Source organism: Hyla sarda, chromosome 4, assembly GCF_029499605.1.
Source record: "Hyla sarda isolate aHylSar1 chromosome 4, aHylSar1.hap1, whole genome shotgun sequence".
NCBI classification, from domain to species: domain Eukaryota; kingdom Metazoa; phylum Chordata; class Amphibia; order Anura; family Hylidae; genus Hyla; species Hyla sarda.
Genome location: NC_079192.1, coordinates 50,949,352 through 50,967,772, shown reverse-complemented (window position 1 = coordinate 50,967,772; position 18,421 = coordinate 50,949,352). Strand labels below are relative to the sequence as shown.

General features: G+C 42.1%; 1 protein-coding gene across 5 annotated transcripts in view; it reads left to right on the top strand.

The window, feature by feature from the left end:
• The first annotated feature begins 6,983 nt into the window (after positions 1-6,983).
• The window catches only part of LOC130367904 (adhesive plaque matrix protein-like), a 54,533-nt gene continuing 43,095 nt past the window's right edge, over positions 6,984-18,421 (top strand). For 4 of the 5 annotated variants that reach the window (XM_056570890.1, XM_056570889.1, XM_056570887.1 and 1 more), the window contains exons 1-5: positions 6,984-7,187; positions 10,321-10,386; positions 14,269-14,298; positions 15,991-16,044; positions 17,652-17,711. In XM_056570890.1, the coding sequence (XP_056426865.1) occupies positions 6,998-7,187; positions 10,321-10,386; positions 14,269-14,298; positions 15,991-16,044; positions 17,652-17,711 (400 nt within the window). In that variant the 5' untranslated portion in view covers positions 6,984-6,997. The remainder of the gene's footprint in view (positions 7,188-10,320; positions 10,387-14,268; positions 14,299-15,990; positions 16,045-17,651; positions 17,712-18,421) is intronic. The other variant, XM_056570888.1, reaches the window with a different exon arrangement.

Sequence of the window (18,421 nt, the reverse complement as noted above, 5' to 3'; positions counted from 1 at the left end):
AGGCCACACACACTACTGAGCCTCATTGTGACTTGTTTTAAGGACATTACATAAAGTGGGATCAGCCTGTTGTGCGGTTTTCCATTTTGAATGTGACTCCATATCCAGACCTCCATGGGTTGATAAATTTGATTTTTATTGATAATTTTTGTGTGATTTTGTTGTCAGCACATTCAACTATGTAAAGACGAAAGTATTTCATACGATTAGTTCCTTCAGATCTAGGATGTGTTATCTTAGTGTTCCCTTTATTTTTTTTTAACAGTGTAGTTTCAATGACACTCTTACAATTCCCATATGCAAGGTGTAGGCAGATAGTCAAGGCCATTTTAGCTACCTTGATGACACTTGTTCAACTTAGCCTTGCTGACTGAATAGATGTCTTCTTGACCACTAGCACTCTTGGCAGAGGATAATAAAAGATAAATGTAGAAAACCCCTCGTATAGAAATTATTTCTAAATAGCAGCATTTGCTAAGGCTAAATGTGACCTTTGGTCCCTCATTACATACTCCTTCTCCACACTAATGGTAAGATTTATCAAAACCTGTCCAGAGGAAAAGTTGACCAGTTATCAATAACAACCAATCAGATCGCTTCTTTCATTTTTCAGAGGCCATTTCAAAAATGAAAGAAGCGATCTGATTGGTTGCTATGGGCAACTCAGCAACTTTTCCTCTGGACAAGTTTAAAAAAATCTCCCCATAAGTGCATTTCCATTTGCTAAAGCACAGAGGCTGTTAAATCGGTACCACCATGTGGGCACTTTAGATCATTGGCCCTGCCCTTTGGGCACTTGTTGCTTATTTGCAAAATTGCTCTACCCACAAGATTGTAAATTAGGGATGCACCGATATATCGGCGGCCGATACATATCGGCCGAAAATAGCTGTTTTGGGGAAATGCCGAAACAACAAAAAATGTGCCAATAATGACCCACCTCCCCTGCCCGACCCACAGCACAAGTTGCAAACACTGCCAGTGGCAGAGGCGTAGCGTGGGGGGTACAGGGGGGGCCGGGCGCAACATCTGGGGGGGCGTGCTCTCCGGGATAGGAATACTTCTTTTTATGTGCCCGGGCCGGCTCCCGTGTGTGACTGCAGGCGGGGGCCGGCCAGAGCATATAAAAACTAATACTGTATACTAAAAACCAGGGGGCCTCCAGCTGTTGTGAAACTACAACTCAAAGCATCCCCGGACCGGCAAAGTCTGTCCGGGCATGCTGGGAGTTGTAGTTTGACAACAGCTGGAGGCCCCCTGGTTTTTAGTATACAGTATTAGTTTTTATATGCTCTGGTCGGCCCCCGCCTGCAGTCACACACGGGAGCCGGCCCGGGCACATAAAAAGAAGTATTCCTAATCCTATCCCGGCCATCCCTGTGTCCCGAAAAATCTTTTCGGGACATAAGGATGTCCGCCGGTCACTCACCATTCCCCGGCGTCCTCCTGCGATCCTCCTTCGGTCCTTCGCTTCTCCGCCTCTATGGTTGTCACTGACGTCCCGTGCGTACAACCATAGAGATGCAGGAGGACGCGTGCTGGCCGGGGCCTGGCAAGTGACCGCGTCATCTTCTTCAGCATTCCGGTCACCGCTCCTACGGTCCCGGCACCTACTGCTATGGTTCATAGGCCATAGCAGTAGATGTGACCCCGGGCCGGAGGAGCGGTGACCGGAACACTGTGGGGGCAGCAGTACAGACATACAGCCTCCAGCCATACACTGTATATGGCTGGAAGCTGTATGTCTGTGGGGTGGGGGGAAGCTGCCTACTATTGTGGGGGAACTGCTGACCTAATGTGGGGGGGAGCTGCCTACAAATGTGGGGGGAGCTGCCTAATATTGTGGGGGGGGGGGAGCTGCCTAATATTGTTGTGGGGAGCTGCCTAATATTGTGGGGGAACTGCCTACTATTGTGGGGGAACTGCTGACCTAATGTGGGGGGGAGCTGCCTACAAATGTGGGGGGAGCTGCCTAATATTGTGGGGGAACTGCCTACTATTGTGGGGGAACTGCCTACTATTGTGGGGGAGCTGCCTACTATTGTGGGGGAGCTGCCTACTATTGTGGGGGAGCTGCCTATTAATGTGGGGGATCTGCCTATTAATGTAGGGGAACTCCCGACCTAATGTGATGGGAGCTGGTAATCTAATGTGGGGGAATCTAATCTAATGAGCGGAGCGCTGCATTTTACCAGAAGACGGGGAGAAGTCATTTTCGGTTTCGGTATCGGTTTCGGCCGGAGATTTTTTTTTTATTTCGGTTTCGTTTCGGTTCTGAAATTTTCATTTCGGTGCACCTCTATTGTAAATCTATAGATATGTCTGTGAATGTGCTTTTAATCCCTACATGGCAGTATGATTGTAAAAAGCAAACCTGTCAGCAGGAATACAGGGGTGTAAATAAGCACATGGCTAGATAGGGTTGGGCTGGATATACCTGGGCTCTTGCCATGCTGGAAACACCCCTTGGGCACTCATTAGCATAATAACAAAAAGGCTAGCAAGACTTTAGAGATAACAAAAACAAAGGTGTGCACAGAATTCTGACGAGAACCCTTAGGGTCTATTCACACTGCAGAATTTCCACCTCAAATTAAAGCCCATAGAATTCTATGGGATTCCACACTCCCATTCACACTTCTGAATCTCCGCTTGCGGAATTCCACAAGCGGAAATTCAGTAGTGTGAATGGAAGTGCAGAATCTCATAGAAGTCTATGGCCGGCATTTATGATTGTAGGTGTAAGTGAAGCATTTATGATTGTAGGTGTAAGTGAAGAATTTATCATTGTAGGTGTAAGTGAAGCATTTATCATTGTAGGTGTAAGGGAAGCATTTATTATTATAGGTGTAAGGGAAGCATTTATCATTGTAGGTGTAAGAGAAGCATTAATCATTGTAGGTGTAAGAGAAGCATTTATCATTGTAGGTGTAAGGGAAGCATTTATCATTGTAGGTGTAAGTGAAGCATTTATCATTGTAGGTGTAGGAGAAGCATTTATCATTGTAGGTGTAAGTGAAGCATTAATCATTGTAGGTGTAAGGGAAGCATTAATCATTGTAGGTGTAAGGGAAGCATTTTTCTACACCATTTTTTGTGTGCTGTAATGTGTAGGAACACCACATTTATTAAATGGTCACAGAGCATTTGATAAATTTTGTGCAGGTCACATTTTCTGAAATTTCTCTCTTCACATACACCAAAAAGCTAAGCTAAGTCTGGGCTGGTGTAGTTTTAGAGACTTTTCAGTGGCTTTGCTCCTTTTTTGCGCCTTTTCACAAAAAGGCGCAAGTCATAAAACCCTTCCGTATCATGTGTATTGCCAAAATCAGTGGATTACAACTCAAAATCAGCAGAAATGTGTAAACTAAAAGGCGCAAATAAACCCTGCGTGCGCCTTTTGTAGACACAAAAAATAGTCTAAAGACAATGATAATTGTCAGCCTATGGACTTTAATTTGAGGTGGAATTCCACCGTGTGAATAGACCCTTATCTGGCCATGTTCTCATTTACAACTATATTTTTTGGGGGGGTTTTTTGCGGAAAGGTCCACTGTAAGTAAAACCCCATCAGTGTACAATGCACCAGATTTATCTACACTTCTTGGTAAACATATATCCTTTTAAGAAAAAAAATAAAATAAAATGGTCACATTTGTCTGTTTCTACTCCGGATGTATATACTAGGCATTTGTATTATTTTGCGTATAGCTGCCATAACAACTCCTGCCACTAGGTGTCAGTGCAGTAGCAAATATTTAAATGTTTTTTTTTCACATAATCAAAACTCGCCTATCTCACCTGTCTATTATCTATAGATAATAAAACCCTTACTAATCAATATATTATGTTTGTTTTGCATTCACATATCAAATTTCTAGTAAGTTTTTCCCTCAGATGGCGGAAACTTTTGGCGCATTGGACATGAACCAAAGTGCGCCCAAATGACCCAATGAAGAGGTTTTCACTTATTTAACCTCTCTATTATATGATCTGATGAGGAAAAAGATGGCGAAAACAGAAAGAATCATTTATAAAATCACTCGGATTGTGAAAAACTAGAAAGTCACGCCAACCTTATGAATAAATAGCTGAAGTAATGACTTTGGCGGCAAAAGAAAGACAAAAAGAATTGGTGCATGTTTGCTGCACGGGGTTAACAGATTGAGCGAAATGCATTTCCCATTACTTTTTATTTTCACCACAATTTATACAGAACTTTAATAGTGAATGAGGGTCAAAGTGTCTGGTTGGGGCGGGGGGGGGGGGGGGGGGGGAGGGGGTCAACTGCTGAGACCCCCACCAGTCACTAGATTGGGATTCTGTGTCTTCCACTTTAGGGTATGTTCACACGATTGTAACTCACAGCGGGAAATCCACCATGCGTTACTCGCCACTAGTGCAGACTTTCATCCTGCCCATTGAAGTGAATGGTAGCGAAACCCGCATGGGATTTCTCAAAGTGAGTAACTTGCTGCGAATTACAGTCATATGAACTCTCCCAAGGAGTCATGACCACCGCCCAAAGCCACTCCCCCTACATATACAGTGATCCCTCAACTTACAATGGTCTCAACATACAATAATTTCAACATTAATGGTCTTTTCTGGACCATTGTAACTTGAAACCAGACTCGACATACAATGATACAGACAGTCCAGATCTGTGAAACATGTCAATGGCTGGAAGAACCAACCAATCAGAATGGACATTCACTGGTAAAACCCCTATATTCCTAAAGTGCATGCACTGACTGGTGTCTGGTAGCGCCCCCTACAGTACAGGGTGGTATTACATGTTCTGTACTCTTTACCTGTATTACTGAAGTGTATGCACTGACTGGTGTCTGGTAGCGCCCCCTACAGTACAGGGAGGTATTACATGTTCTGTACTCTTTACCTGTATTACTGAAGTGCATGCATTGACTGGTGTCTGATAGCGCCCCCTACAGTACAGGGAGGTATTACATGTTCTGTACTCTTTACCTGTATTACTGAAGTGCATGCATTGACTGGTGTCTGATAGCGCCCCCTACAGTACAGGGAGGTATTACATGTTCTGTACTCTTTACCTGTATTACTGAAGTATATGCACTGACTGGTGTCTGATAGCGCCCCCTACAGTACAGGGAGGTATTACATGTTCTGTACTCTTTACCTGTATTACTGAAGTGTATGCATTGACTGGTGTCTGATAGCGCCCCCTACAGTACAGGGAGGTATTACATGTTCTGTACTACTCTTTACCTGTATTACTGAAGTGTATGCATTGACTGGTGTCTGATAGCGCCCCCTACAATACAGAGAGGTATTACATGTTCTGTGCCCTTTACCTGTGCCAGGGTTACCTGCTCCTTTGGACACTAGGTGAGGGCGACTCTATTTGACTTTTTTTGTACATTGCGTGTACTGTATAGGACCCTGAAGAAGCTCCTGTCCTCTACATAGACCAGTGTTTCCCAATGAGGGTCCCTCCAGCTGTTGCAAAACTACAACTCCCAGCATGCCTGGACAGCCAAAGGCTGTCCGGGCATGCTGGGAGTTGTAGTTTTGCAACAGCTGGAGGCCCTCTGGTTGGAAAACAGTGAAATAGACAGTGATTACAGCTCCCAGCAGATCTTTCTTACTTTTATATGTAAGGATTTGTTTTATCTATATTGGTTATCTACTTATTTTTCTTTAATCCTCACTTTTTCCTATTTTTGGATGACATTTTGGGGCTTCAGAACTAGAGATGAGCGAACTTACAGTAAATTTGATTCGTCACGAACTTCTCGGCTCGGCAGTTGATTACTTATTCTGCATAAATTAGTTCAGCTTTCCGGTGCTCCGGTGGGCTGGAAAAGGTGGATACAGTCCTAGGACTGTATCCACCTTTTCCAGCCCACGGGAGCACCTGAAAGCTGAACTAATTTATGCAGTATAAGTCATCAACTGCCGAGCCGAGATGTTCGTGACCAATTGAATTTACTGTAAGTTCGCTCATCTCTGTTCAGAACCAATTACCAGGTTTCCACAGAGTCCTGGTCTCCACATACAATGGTTTCAACATACAATGGTCGTCCCAGAACCAATTAATATTGTAACTTGAGGGACTAATGTATCTCTATGGGAGAGCAGAATATAGCCAAATGGTTCTCCCATAGAGCTATATGGAGGGGGCATGGCAGCACCCGATTCAGGTTGGGGTAATGTCGCGCCACTCCCGGGGAGAGACAGGGCTCCTTACAGGAGATCGCAGGAGGCCCCAGCGGTCGGACGCCCTGCTTTCTAAAACTTTTTTTTTAGTATGATATATCTCCTTTAAAGAAGTACTCCAGTGCAGGAACACTGGAGTTTCGTGTCTCTTTTCATTACAAAGAGGTTCTGCAGCCGCTTAGATAGATATTACACAATAGAAATCCCATCTATTAAAGGGGATTTTTTTTTTTAAATCAACTGGTGCCAGAAAGTAAAACAGATTTGTAAATGACTTCTATTGAAAAATCTTAATCCTTTCAGTACTTATTAGCTGCTGAATACTACAGAGGAAGTTCTTTTCTTTTTGGAACAAAGAGCTCTCTGCTGACATCACGAGCACAGTGCTCTCTGCTGACATCTCCATTTTAGGAACTGTCCAGAGCAGCATATGTTTTCTATAGGGATTTTCTCCTACTCTAGACAGTTCCTAAAATGGACAGGGAACTGTCCAGAGTATGAGAAAATCCCCATAGCAAACATATGCTGCTCTGGACAGTTCCTAAAATGGACAGAGATGTCAGCAGAGAGCACTGTGGTCATGGTGTCAACAGAGAGCTCTGTGTTCCAAAAAGAAAAGAACTTCCTCTGTAGTATTCAGCTGCTAATAAGTACTGGAAGGATTAGGATTTTTTAATAGACGTAATTTACAAATCTGTTTAACTTTCTGGCACCAGTTGATTAAAAAGAAAAAGTTTTTCACAGGAATACCCCTTTAAAAAGTGACTAGACTAAACTTACTTGGTAACCTGGACATTCCATGGCTATGCAGTCCCTCTTCTGTGTTTTGATGGTTATCCTTCTGATGCTTCTTTCTCGTATGATCTTAGTGGAAATATTAATGGGCAAAGTCTATGCTCTTCACAGGTGCCCACCCACCGGTAACCCACCGGCAGCCGATATGCACTATCCAGGACACAACCTTTACCGATCACAACCGGAAGCACCATGTAAGTTTTTACTCCAGTTTGCTTTGTGTTCAATGGGGGAGATTTATCAAAACCTGTCCAGAGGAAAACTTGCCCAGTTTCCCATAGCAACCAATCAGATCGCTTCTTTCATTTTGCAGAGGCCTTGTTAAAAATAAAAGAAGCGATCTGATTGGTTGCTATGGGCAACTCAGCAACTTTTCCTCTGGACAGGTTTTGATAAATCTCCCCCAATATCTCTATTTTCTATCATAGTATAAATATAACATTTATCGAGTCAGGGATAGAACAATGAATTCTCATAATGTATGACCATAGGAAAGGTTGGTGCCCGGCCCTGGGCAAGAGATTTGGTGGGATTCCCCATCACTCCACCTGGATCCTACTTGGCCCACTCCACTGAAGTCTGTGGGTTATGGAGACAGTCAAGTCAGCGGCTCACTAATAGTGTTGCTCGCGAATATTCGCAATACGAATTTTATTCGCGAATATCGCATATTCGCGAATTCGCGAATATTCGCGAATATAGCGCTATATATTCGTAATTACGAATATTCGTTTTTTTTTTTTTTTTCACAGTGATCACCCCTCTCTGCTTCCAGCTTGTGTGGTGTAAAGAAGGCTGTAATACTACTGTATGAGACTGGTGTGCGCATTTTCGCATATGCGAACATTTGCATAAGCTAGTTTTCGCATATGCGAATTTCCGTTTATGCTAATTTTCGTATATGCAAATTTTGGTATATGCAAATTTTCGCATATGAATTACGAATATGCGAATATTCGCGAATGTATGCGAATATGCTTCCATATATTCGCGAATATAGCGCTATATATTCGTAATTACGAATATTCGTTTTTTATTTTTTTATTTTTTTTTTTTTTTCACAGTGATCACCCCTCTCTGCTTCCAGCTTGTGTGGTGTAAAGAAGGCTCTAATACTACTGTATGAGACCGGTGCGCGAATTTTCGCATATGCGAACATTTGTATATGCTAATGTTCGCATATGCGAATTTCCGTTTATACTAATTTTCGTATATGCAAATTTTGGTATATGCTAATTTTCGCATATGCATTACGAATATGCGAATATTCGCGAATGTATGCGAATATTCTTCCATATATTCGCGAATATTCGCGAATTCGAATATGGCCTATGCCGCTCAACACTACTCACTAAGGGTCTATTCACACGGTAGAATTTCTGCCTCAAATTAAAGCCCATAGACTTCAATGGGACTCCGCACTCCCATTCACACTTCTGAATTTCCGCTTGTGGAATTCCGTCTCAAATTAAAGCCCATAGACCTCTATGGGATTCCGCACTCCCATTCACACTTCTGAATTTCCGCTTGTGGAATTCCGCTTCAAATTAAAGCCCATAGACTTCTATGGGATTTCGCACTCCCATTCACACTTCTGAATTTCCGCTTGCGGAAATTCAGAAGTGTGAATGGGAGTGCGGAATCCCATAGAGGTCTATGGGCTTTAATTTGAGACGGAATTCCACAAGCGGAAATTCAGAAGTGTGAATGGGAGTGCGGAATCCCATAGAGGTCTATGGGCTTTAATTTGAGACGGAATTCCACAAGCGGAAATTCAGAAGTGTGAATGGGAGTGCGGAATCCCATAGAGGTCTATGGGCTTTAATTTGAGACGGAATTCCACAAGTGGAAATTCTGCTGTGTGAATAGACCCTAAGGCTCCATGCTCACATATGTTTTTCTTTTGGCAGTTTTTATTTATTTATTTATTTATTTATGTTTATAATTTTTTTTTCTTTGCCTTCATTTGGCTATTTGACTAATGTCTTTTATTTCCATTTTCTTATCAAATTTCTATTCAGTTTTCTCTCATCTTCTTGGACGTGATTTTCAGATGTCAGGAACTTTTGGACATGCGCCCAAATGAAGACGTTTTCATTTATTTGACCTCTCTTAAAGGGGTTATCCAGGAAAAAACTTTTTTTTATATAAATCAACTGGCTCCAGAAAGTTAAACAGATTTGTAAATTACTTCTATTAAAAAATCTTAATCCTTTCAGTACTTCTGAGCTTCTGAAGTTAAGGTTGTTCTTTTCTGTCTAAGTCCTCTCTGATGACACCTGTCTCGGAAATGCCCAGTTTAGAAGCAAATCCCCATAGCAAACCTCTTCTAAACTGGGCGGTTCCCGAGACAGGTGTCATCAGAGAGCACTTAGACAGAAAAGAACAACCTTAACTTCAGCAGCTGATAAGTACTGAAAGGATTAAGATTTTTTTAATAGAAGTAATTTACAAATCTGTTTAACTTTCTGGAGCCAGTTGATATATATAAAAAAGTTTTTTTTCCTGGAATACCCCTTTAAGTGAAACATCACAGGGGAAAAAGATGCAGAAAACAGGGCGGAAAATGTAACACATGACTTGGATTGTAAATAAAAGGTTAAATAGGTACTCTGGTGGAAAACAATTTCAGAAAGTGCCAGAAAGTTAAACAGATTTATAAATTACTTCTATAAAAAAATCTTAATCCTTCCAGTACTTATCAGCTGCTGTTAGGATCCACAGGAAGTTTTTTTCTTTTTGAATTTCTTTTCAGTCTGACCACAGTGCTCTCTGCTGACACCTCTGTCCATTTCAGGAACTGTCCAGAGCAGGAGAAGGTTGCTATGGGGAATTGTTCCTTCTCTAGACAGTTCCTGACATGGACAGAGGTGACAGCAGAGAGCACTGTGGTCAGACAGAAAAGAAATTCAAAAAGAAAAGAACTTCCTCTGGAGCATACAGCAGCTGATAAGTACTGGAAGGATCAAGATTTTTTTTTTCTAATTTGTTTTCTACTGGAGTACCCCTTTAAAGCTGCTCCCATATTTCAGATAAAGAGCTGAAAGCATTGACTCTCTTGAACAAAAAAAAAAAAAAAGTTGATGCATGTTTGGCGCACAGCGTTAATAAATAGTGAAAAAATGCATTTCCCCTTACTTTTTTTTCACCCCAGTTTATAGGCAAATCCAAAAGAAAATGAGAGCCAATGGGTTAGATTTATCAAAACCTGTGTAGAGGAAAAGTAGACCAGTTGCCCATAGCAACCAATGGTCCATAGACTGCACTGTACTCTCCTGGTGTCATCTGCACAAATAGAAATAAATGGGTATTCTGTCATTTCTCCAGTAGCCTATTCTCCTGGCAATGCCGAGTACCTGCCATATGAGGCACAATATCGTCCACCACCCACAAGTAAGTTGTCTGTGTTATTTATTTTTTATTTTTTTGCATTTCGAATATTTATCGTCCATATAAGTCCAAGGCCGAGTCTAATGCGGGAATATGACATCACTGCTTAAAATTGTAGAGCTAATACAGTGATCCCTCAACTTACAATGGCCTCAGCATACAATAGTCTTTTCTGGACCATTATAACTTGATACCAGACTCAACATACAATGCTACAGACAGTCCAGATCTGTGAAACATGTCAATGGCTGGAAGATTTGACCAATCAGAATGGGCATTCACTGGTAAACCCTGTATTACTGAAGTGTATGCACTGACTGGTGTCTGGTAGCGCCCCCTACAGTACAGGGTGGTATTACAGGTTATGTACTACTCTTTACCTGTACCAGGGTTAGCTGCTCCTTTGGACACCAGGTGAGGGCGACTCCATGTTACTTTTTAAGGACATTGTGTGTACTGTACAGGACCCTGAAGAAGCTCCTGTCCTCTACATAGACAGTGATTTACAGCTCCCAGCAGATCTTTATTACTTTTATATGTAAGGATTTGCTTTATCTGTATTAGTTATCTACTTATTTTTCTTTAATCCTCACTTTTTCCCATTACTAAATGACATTCTGGAGCTTCAGAACCAATTACCAGGTTACCATATTATGGTCTCAACATACAATGGTTTTATATACAATGGTCTTCCTGGAACCGATTAATATTGTAACTTGAGAGACCACTGTATAGTAATATATCCAGTCCATATGGCCCTTATTATAACATTTGGACATATTAAGCACCTGTGCCCCCCACTTCTGAAATGTCAGCCTTAGTACTGTAAATACTTGTATCTGCAATTAATTAAATGGGTACTCTGGGGGAAAACATTTTTTTTTTCATATCTACTGGCTCCAGAAAGTTATACAGATTTGTAAATTATTTCTATTAAAAAATCTTAATGCTTCCAGTACTTATCAGCTGCTGTATACTACAGAGGAAGTTGTGTAGTTCTTTCCAGTCTGACCACAGTGCTCTCTGCTGACACCTCTGTCCATGTCAGGAACTGTCCAGAGTAGGAGAAAATCCCCATAGCAAACGTCTCCTGCTCCGGTCAGTTCCTGACATGGACAGAGGAGGCAGCAGAGAGCACTGTGGTCAGACAGGAAATAACTAAACAACTTCCTCTGGAGCATACAGCAGCTGATAAGTACTGGAAGGATTAGAAAAAAAAATACAAATCTGTTTAACTTTCTGGCACCAGTTGATTTTAATGTTTTTTTTCTCCATCGGAGTACCCCTTTAACAATTCTGGAGCATCTTTTCTTATAATTCTGCATGGTGCTGTTCATCTGTTATTCCTCCTGGAAATATATGAATAAAATGACAACTGGGCATTTCTATCCCTCTGGGGAACAGGGTGTGTCCCTACACTGCATGATATTGTCATCACTGACAGGACAAGGGGGAATGGTAAACTTTTGGTGTCTTTACAACATATAAAAAGTTTTTTCATTTATTTTTTAATCGGGCAGGGTCTGAGTGTTCAGACCCCGACCGATCATGAGAATGAGCTGGGAGAAGTGGGAGCTTAGCACGTTTTCTCCCGCCTTTGTGTCACATGACCTGGACTGGTGTGTGGGGCCCATCCAGGGTAACAAACAGCAAATCCACCTTTGTTTTTTTAAATCTTCTTACATCATGTAGTATTAATAAATTATTATACATAAGGTAAGTGCCAAGAACAGAAATGTATGGACACAGGAATGGGTCCAAAATTGTGTCGCATTTCAGGAGTCGTGTGCACCCTTAATCATACCAATAATAAAATGTTATCTTTATTATATAGGACATTACAGTTGTGGGGATACCACATAGGTGTATTTTTTTTAAACACTTATTTTTTTAAGTGTCCCTGTCAGTATGTGTCACAATGACCGGTCAAAAGTTTTGATCTGTTGGGGTCTGGGTGTTTAGACCCCCATCGATCTCTAGATATAGCCAGGAGAAGTATGGTTGTCTCCCTGGCTCAATGCAGGAGACAAGTTCTATTATTAAGTCTATGGGTCTTTAAAGGGGATCTCCAGTACCTAATTTCTTATCCCCTATGCACTGGGCCCCCCCACGATCTCCTGCCCGGTGCCCCACCTCTCCTCATGCACGAAGCAACCACCGCACGGATTGGTGGTCGACACACCCTCTTCATGCATCTCCATGGGAGAGCCAGAGATACATGAGTACAGCTTTTGTGTTTCTCCAGCTCTCTCTCATAGACAGAGCATGGAGGGGGTGCGTCTCTTGCACGAGAAGAGCCGGTGTTGGGAAAACAAAGCTTCAGAACATCAGGGAACCAAGCACGAGATCAAACGGGGTCCCAGCATTCTGACACCGCAATCAGACACTTATCCCCTATCCTGTGGATATGGGATAAGAAGTTAAGTACTGGAGTTCCCCTTTAATACTTTGGTATACTCACAGCCTAATAGACCTATAGCCATGGCAGACCTGATGGTATTTTGGGGCTATGGGATAACATAGAAAGCCTCCTGTCTAGACACCTAGATGCTGTGGTTGTTATTGACTGTGGCATCTAAGTGGTTGAAGTAATAGCACTGTCTTGCTGCTTGTGTGTGGTCACAGGATTCAGTAGTGCCATAAAGTATCAACAGGGTTTTAATGTCTCACCGTATAAAATCAGTGCAGCATGGTTAAATGGGCTCTCTCATTAAAACTAATTTTTGCTATTGGCTATTTTCTTATGGTAAATAAAAAATATTTCTAATGTAGTTTGTTTTAAAAAAAAAAAAGAAGTTTTCTAGGTTTTATTTGTGTTTTAAACAAGCTGCCACTAGGTGTCTCCCTACTTGTCCAGAGCACATTTCCCCCTATCTCATGCACAGATTTTTGACTCCTGCTGGCCTGGCAGAAGTCCAAAATCAGGAAATGCAGTCTGGAGTGCTGAGGGGGGCGGGGGTGCAGCCTTATCCAATCATAGCTCATCTCACAAACTGCTCTGGGCTGTGTGTAGCAGAGTGAGGGAGGAAGTTCTCCCCTATATGGCTTCAGATGATGTCACGCCTGCTGGGAAACGCCCCTTCCCAGTCTGTGAATCTGACTGAGCAGAAAATACAGAGCAATATTAAGGTAGAAAACTAAAAAATATAAAAAATTATAAAAAGGCAGGGGGTGGTTTATCATGAGGGAGCAGTGAACTGAGAGAATTATAACATTTAACAAGATCATGAAAGGTACTCTTTAAGTACCTATTTCTACAGTGAGAAGTGCTTCAAGTTGGACATACCCTTTAACTTACAGAAATGAATCTTAAAGGGGTACTCCACTGGAAAACTTTTTTTTTTTAAATCAACTGGTGCCAGAAAGTTAAACAGATTTGTAAATGACTTCTATTAAAAAAATCTTAATCCTTCCAGTACTTATCAGTTGCTGTATGATCCACAGGAAGTTCTTTTCTTTTTGAATTTCCTTTCTGCCTGACCACAGTGCTCTCTGCCAACACCTCTGTCCATTTTAGGAACTGTCCAGAGTAGAAGCAAATCCGCATAGACAACCTCTCCTGCTCTGGACAGTTCCTAAAATGGACAGAGGTGTTGGCAGAGAGCACTGTGGTCAGGCAGAAAGGAAATTCAAAAAGAAAAGAACTTCCCGTGGATCATGACAGCAGCTGAAAAGTACTGGAAAGGTAAAGATTATTTAATAGAAGTAATTACAAATCTGTTTAAGTTTCTGGCACCAGTTGATTTAAAAAAAATGTTTTTCATTGGAGTACCCCTTTAAGTATATAAAGTCATAGAAACATAAATGATTGATGGCGAAAAGAAGGCCACATGGTCCATTTAGTTAAAGCAATAGCATTTTTATAATGTTAATATCTCTGTTTAGATGCCAATTATGATGTCAATCAACAGCCAGGTATGTAATGTGTTTCTATACAATTCTGATAAATGGCTTTTATTGTCACCATAATATTGTGTATAATAGATTTGGTAGCTGCTATTATCACTGCATTCGGGCTTTTTTTCTCTCCTTTTTTTAATTAGAAGTTTATGTCAGAAGTAATCCCTGATGTATGCTGAAGATATATATATATATATATATATATATATATATATCAGGAAAGAACCGGCACTGTGTTCAGGACTCTGCTTTCTGGGATAGGACTCAATACCCCTTGAATATCCAGTCAACAAGAGAGAGAAGCGGCCCTCCAAAATAGGTAGTTTATTCACCCATCATGTGAATAGTGCCTGAAGGCTTGAAAAAGGTCTCATTGAGAAGACCGAAACGTAGTACTATTCACATGATGGGTGAATAAACCACCACTTTTTTCTACCTGTTTTGGAGTGCCGCTTCTCTCTTTTGTTGACTATATATATATATACATATACAATTTACCTTTTATAATAAGTTTTTTTTATATACATTTGCATTTGTTGGATACATGGGTGAAGGATACATTTACAGTACTGGATACATGATGACTATAAATACATTTGAAAAATTCCTGGTATATACATTGAATGACAACAAAAAACGTGGTCTCAAATGGCTGGAGGTGCTCAACCCCAAATGCAGTTGTGCATATATACTGGGGGAGCAGATCCTGCCCTTGTAGTCCGTTGCTAAGGGCGATCCCCAGCATAAAAATGCATACAATGGAGGATGCCTTCAGCGGACTACAAGTGCCACAATAGAATCCTACACCAGATAAACGATGTGGATGTGTAACAATTAGAATAATACAATAGAAATGTAGGTGCACTACTGTGATAGATGTATACAATGTCTTTGGCTAATGCCTCAACACTGATGTTAAAATTGAGACATTCGCCAGTGTATCCTTATATGAAGGACACACCAGAGCCCGCACACCAACGCCAAGGTTTCTCAGATGGCGCGGGACCTAACGCTAAACCTACCTGTGCGTGATAAGCAAACCAGGGGCCAGTGGGCAATTACAGCAGCACTAGGCCGACATGCAGCCTGCTCCCAGTTCCCTCCAGTGTGACTGAGCACACATACAATGGAAGGGGGGAGAGAGGCTACAAGGCCCACCTAAGTTGGCTGATATAGGTGCATGGCCTCACAGGTGCAACCTTAATGCTGCCTTGAAAATATTCAAGGCGCATTAACATATGGAGTTTACACACCTCCAAGTATACATTTTTAAACAACAACAAAAAACGTGGTCTCAAATGGCTGGAGGTGCTCAACCCCAAATGCGGTTGTGCATTTATACTGGGGGAGCAGATCCTGCCCTTGTAGTCCGTTGCAAATCAGCAGAGCATACTTTGTGCAAAGATTCTATATAGATCATAAAGATATCGATAGGGCGGTTTTATTTGATATCATGATATTATGGCCACAACCCCCAGATCCTGACAGTTCCACTGATTTAGACCGAAGTTTCGGTGATTTAAGTTGGCTGAAGCTGCGGGGGGTTGTGGTGGAGTCTGGGGGTTGCAGCTGTAATATAGGCACAACAATGCTACCACACTGCGAGCATATGGAGCCGGCCTTATATTCTATGCTTATCCTAGTTATATACTTTGATTTTCAAAAGAATAAATCTTTAATGGGAAAATTCTATCATATTTACAATAGAGTTTACATCTGTAAAGCCGACAGCCCCACCACAGCCTCATCCCGTCCAAACAAGTAAGTATTTTATTTCTAATTTGACACTTGATATTTTTGGAACACATTAGATCACTCATATGGTAACCTTAGAGGGCAATAGTACAATAAACTTATCATGTCCCATTTTTATAATTGACTAGTTAAGTAGCCAGTGTTGCCTGTTCTTCCTACCTAAACTTTGTAGGAAAAGCAAAAATAACTCTCATATTCATCCTCATATTCGTCCTCATATCCTGTTCTCTTATCCTGTCCCCATGTCACAATATCATATTCATCCTCATATATCACCCTCTTATCCAGTCCTCATGTCCTGACCTCATATGTCGTCCTCTTATCCAGTCCTCATATCCTGACCTCATATTCCATTTTCATATCTCATCCTCGTATCCCGTCCTCGTATCCCGTCCTTATATCCCGACCGCATATCCTGACCTCATATCCTGACCTCATATCCCGTCCTCATATCCCGTCCTCATATGCCGTCCTCATATCCCGTCCTCATATCCTGTCCTCATATCCGTCCTCATATCCTGTTCTCTTATCCTGTCTCCATGTCACAATATCATATTCGTCCTCATATATCACCCTCTTATCCAGTCCTCATGTCCTGACCTCATATTCCATTTTCATATCTCATCCTCATATCCTGACCTCATATCCCGTCCTCGTATCCCGTCCTCGTATCCTGTCCTTATATCCCGACCTCATATCCCGACCTCATATCCCGACCTCATATCCCGACCTCATATCCTGACCTCATATCCCGTCCTCATATCCCGACCTCATATCCCGACCTCGTATCCCGACCTCGTATCCCGTCCTCGTATCCCGTCCTCGTATCCCGTCCTCGTATCCCGTCCTTATATCCCGACCTCATATCCCGACCTCATATCCCGACCTCATATCCTGACCTCATATCCCGTCCTCGTATCCCGTCCTCGTATCCCGTCCTCGTATCCCATCCTTATATCCCGACCTCATATCCCGACCTCATATCCTGACCTCATATCCTGTCCTCATATCCTGTCCTCATATCCGTCCTCATATCCCGTCCTCATATCCGTCCTCATATCCCGTCCTCATATCCCGACCTTATATACCGTCCTCATATCTCGTCCTCATATCTCGTCCTCATATCCCGTCCTCATATCCCGACCTCATATCCCGTCCTCATATCCCGTCCTCATATCCCGACCTCATATCCCGACCTTATATACCGTCCTCATATCTCGTCCTCATATCCCGTCCTCATATCCTGTCCTCATATCCCGTCCTCATATCCCGACCTCATATCCCGACCTTATATACCGTCCTCATATCCCGACCTCATATCCCAATCTCATATCCCATCCTCATATCCCAATCTCATATCCCATCCTCATATTCCCTCCTCAAATCCTGCAGCTGAAATGCTTGTGGAATTTTCCACTGCGAGAAACCTGCTGACCAAAAAAAAAAACATTTTCCACATACACATTCATGAAGAAGCTCTGCCTGGTATACACCAGGTGTAGTCTTATTGTATTCACAGTATTCCTGCTGTACAGTAATACTCGTGTTGTTGTTTTCTATACTGTAATACATAAATGACATTAACATTATTCCCATAACTCTCTCTTCTACAGCGTACGCTCCCCAGGCCTCCGCAGTCCAAGCAGCTCTTCCTCTTCAGACAAGTCTACCAAGTAAAGAGTTTTCAGGTTTTTTTAAAGGCGTATTTTAGTTTCAGCTACTAAAAGTTATTATTTGAATCATAATAAAGTTCTGCAATTTTCCAATGCACTTTAAGTTTTCAAGATCTTTTCTTGCTTCCCTGGTAGAAACCAACAAAGTTTCCTTCCAGTGGACAGAAATCTGTTCATGTAATGGACGCAGAGGTGCGCTGTTCATTAGGACATGTTCACATGGGGGGTTCATTAGGACATGGTCACATGGGGGGTTCATTAGGACATGTTCACATGGGGGGTTCATTAGGACATGGTCACATGGGGGTTCATTAGGACATGTTCACATGGGGGGTTCATTAGAACATGGTCACATGGGGGTTCATTAGGACATGTTCACATGGGGGGTTCATTAGGACATGTTCACATGGGGGGTTCATTAGGACATGGTCACATGGGCGGTTCATTAGGACATGTTCACATGGGGGGTTCATTAGGACATGGTCACATGGGGGTTCATTAGGACATGTTCACATGGGGGGTTCATTAGGACATGTTCACACGGGCGGTTCATTAGGACATGTTCACACGGGCGGTTCTTTAGGACATGTTCACATGGGCAGTTCATTAGGACATGTTCACATGGGGGTTCATTAGGACATGTTCACATGGGCGGTTCATTAGGACATGTTCACATGGGAGGTTCATTAGGACATGTTCACATGGGCGGT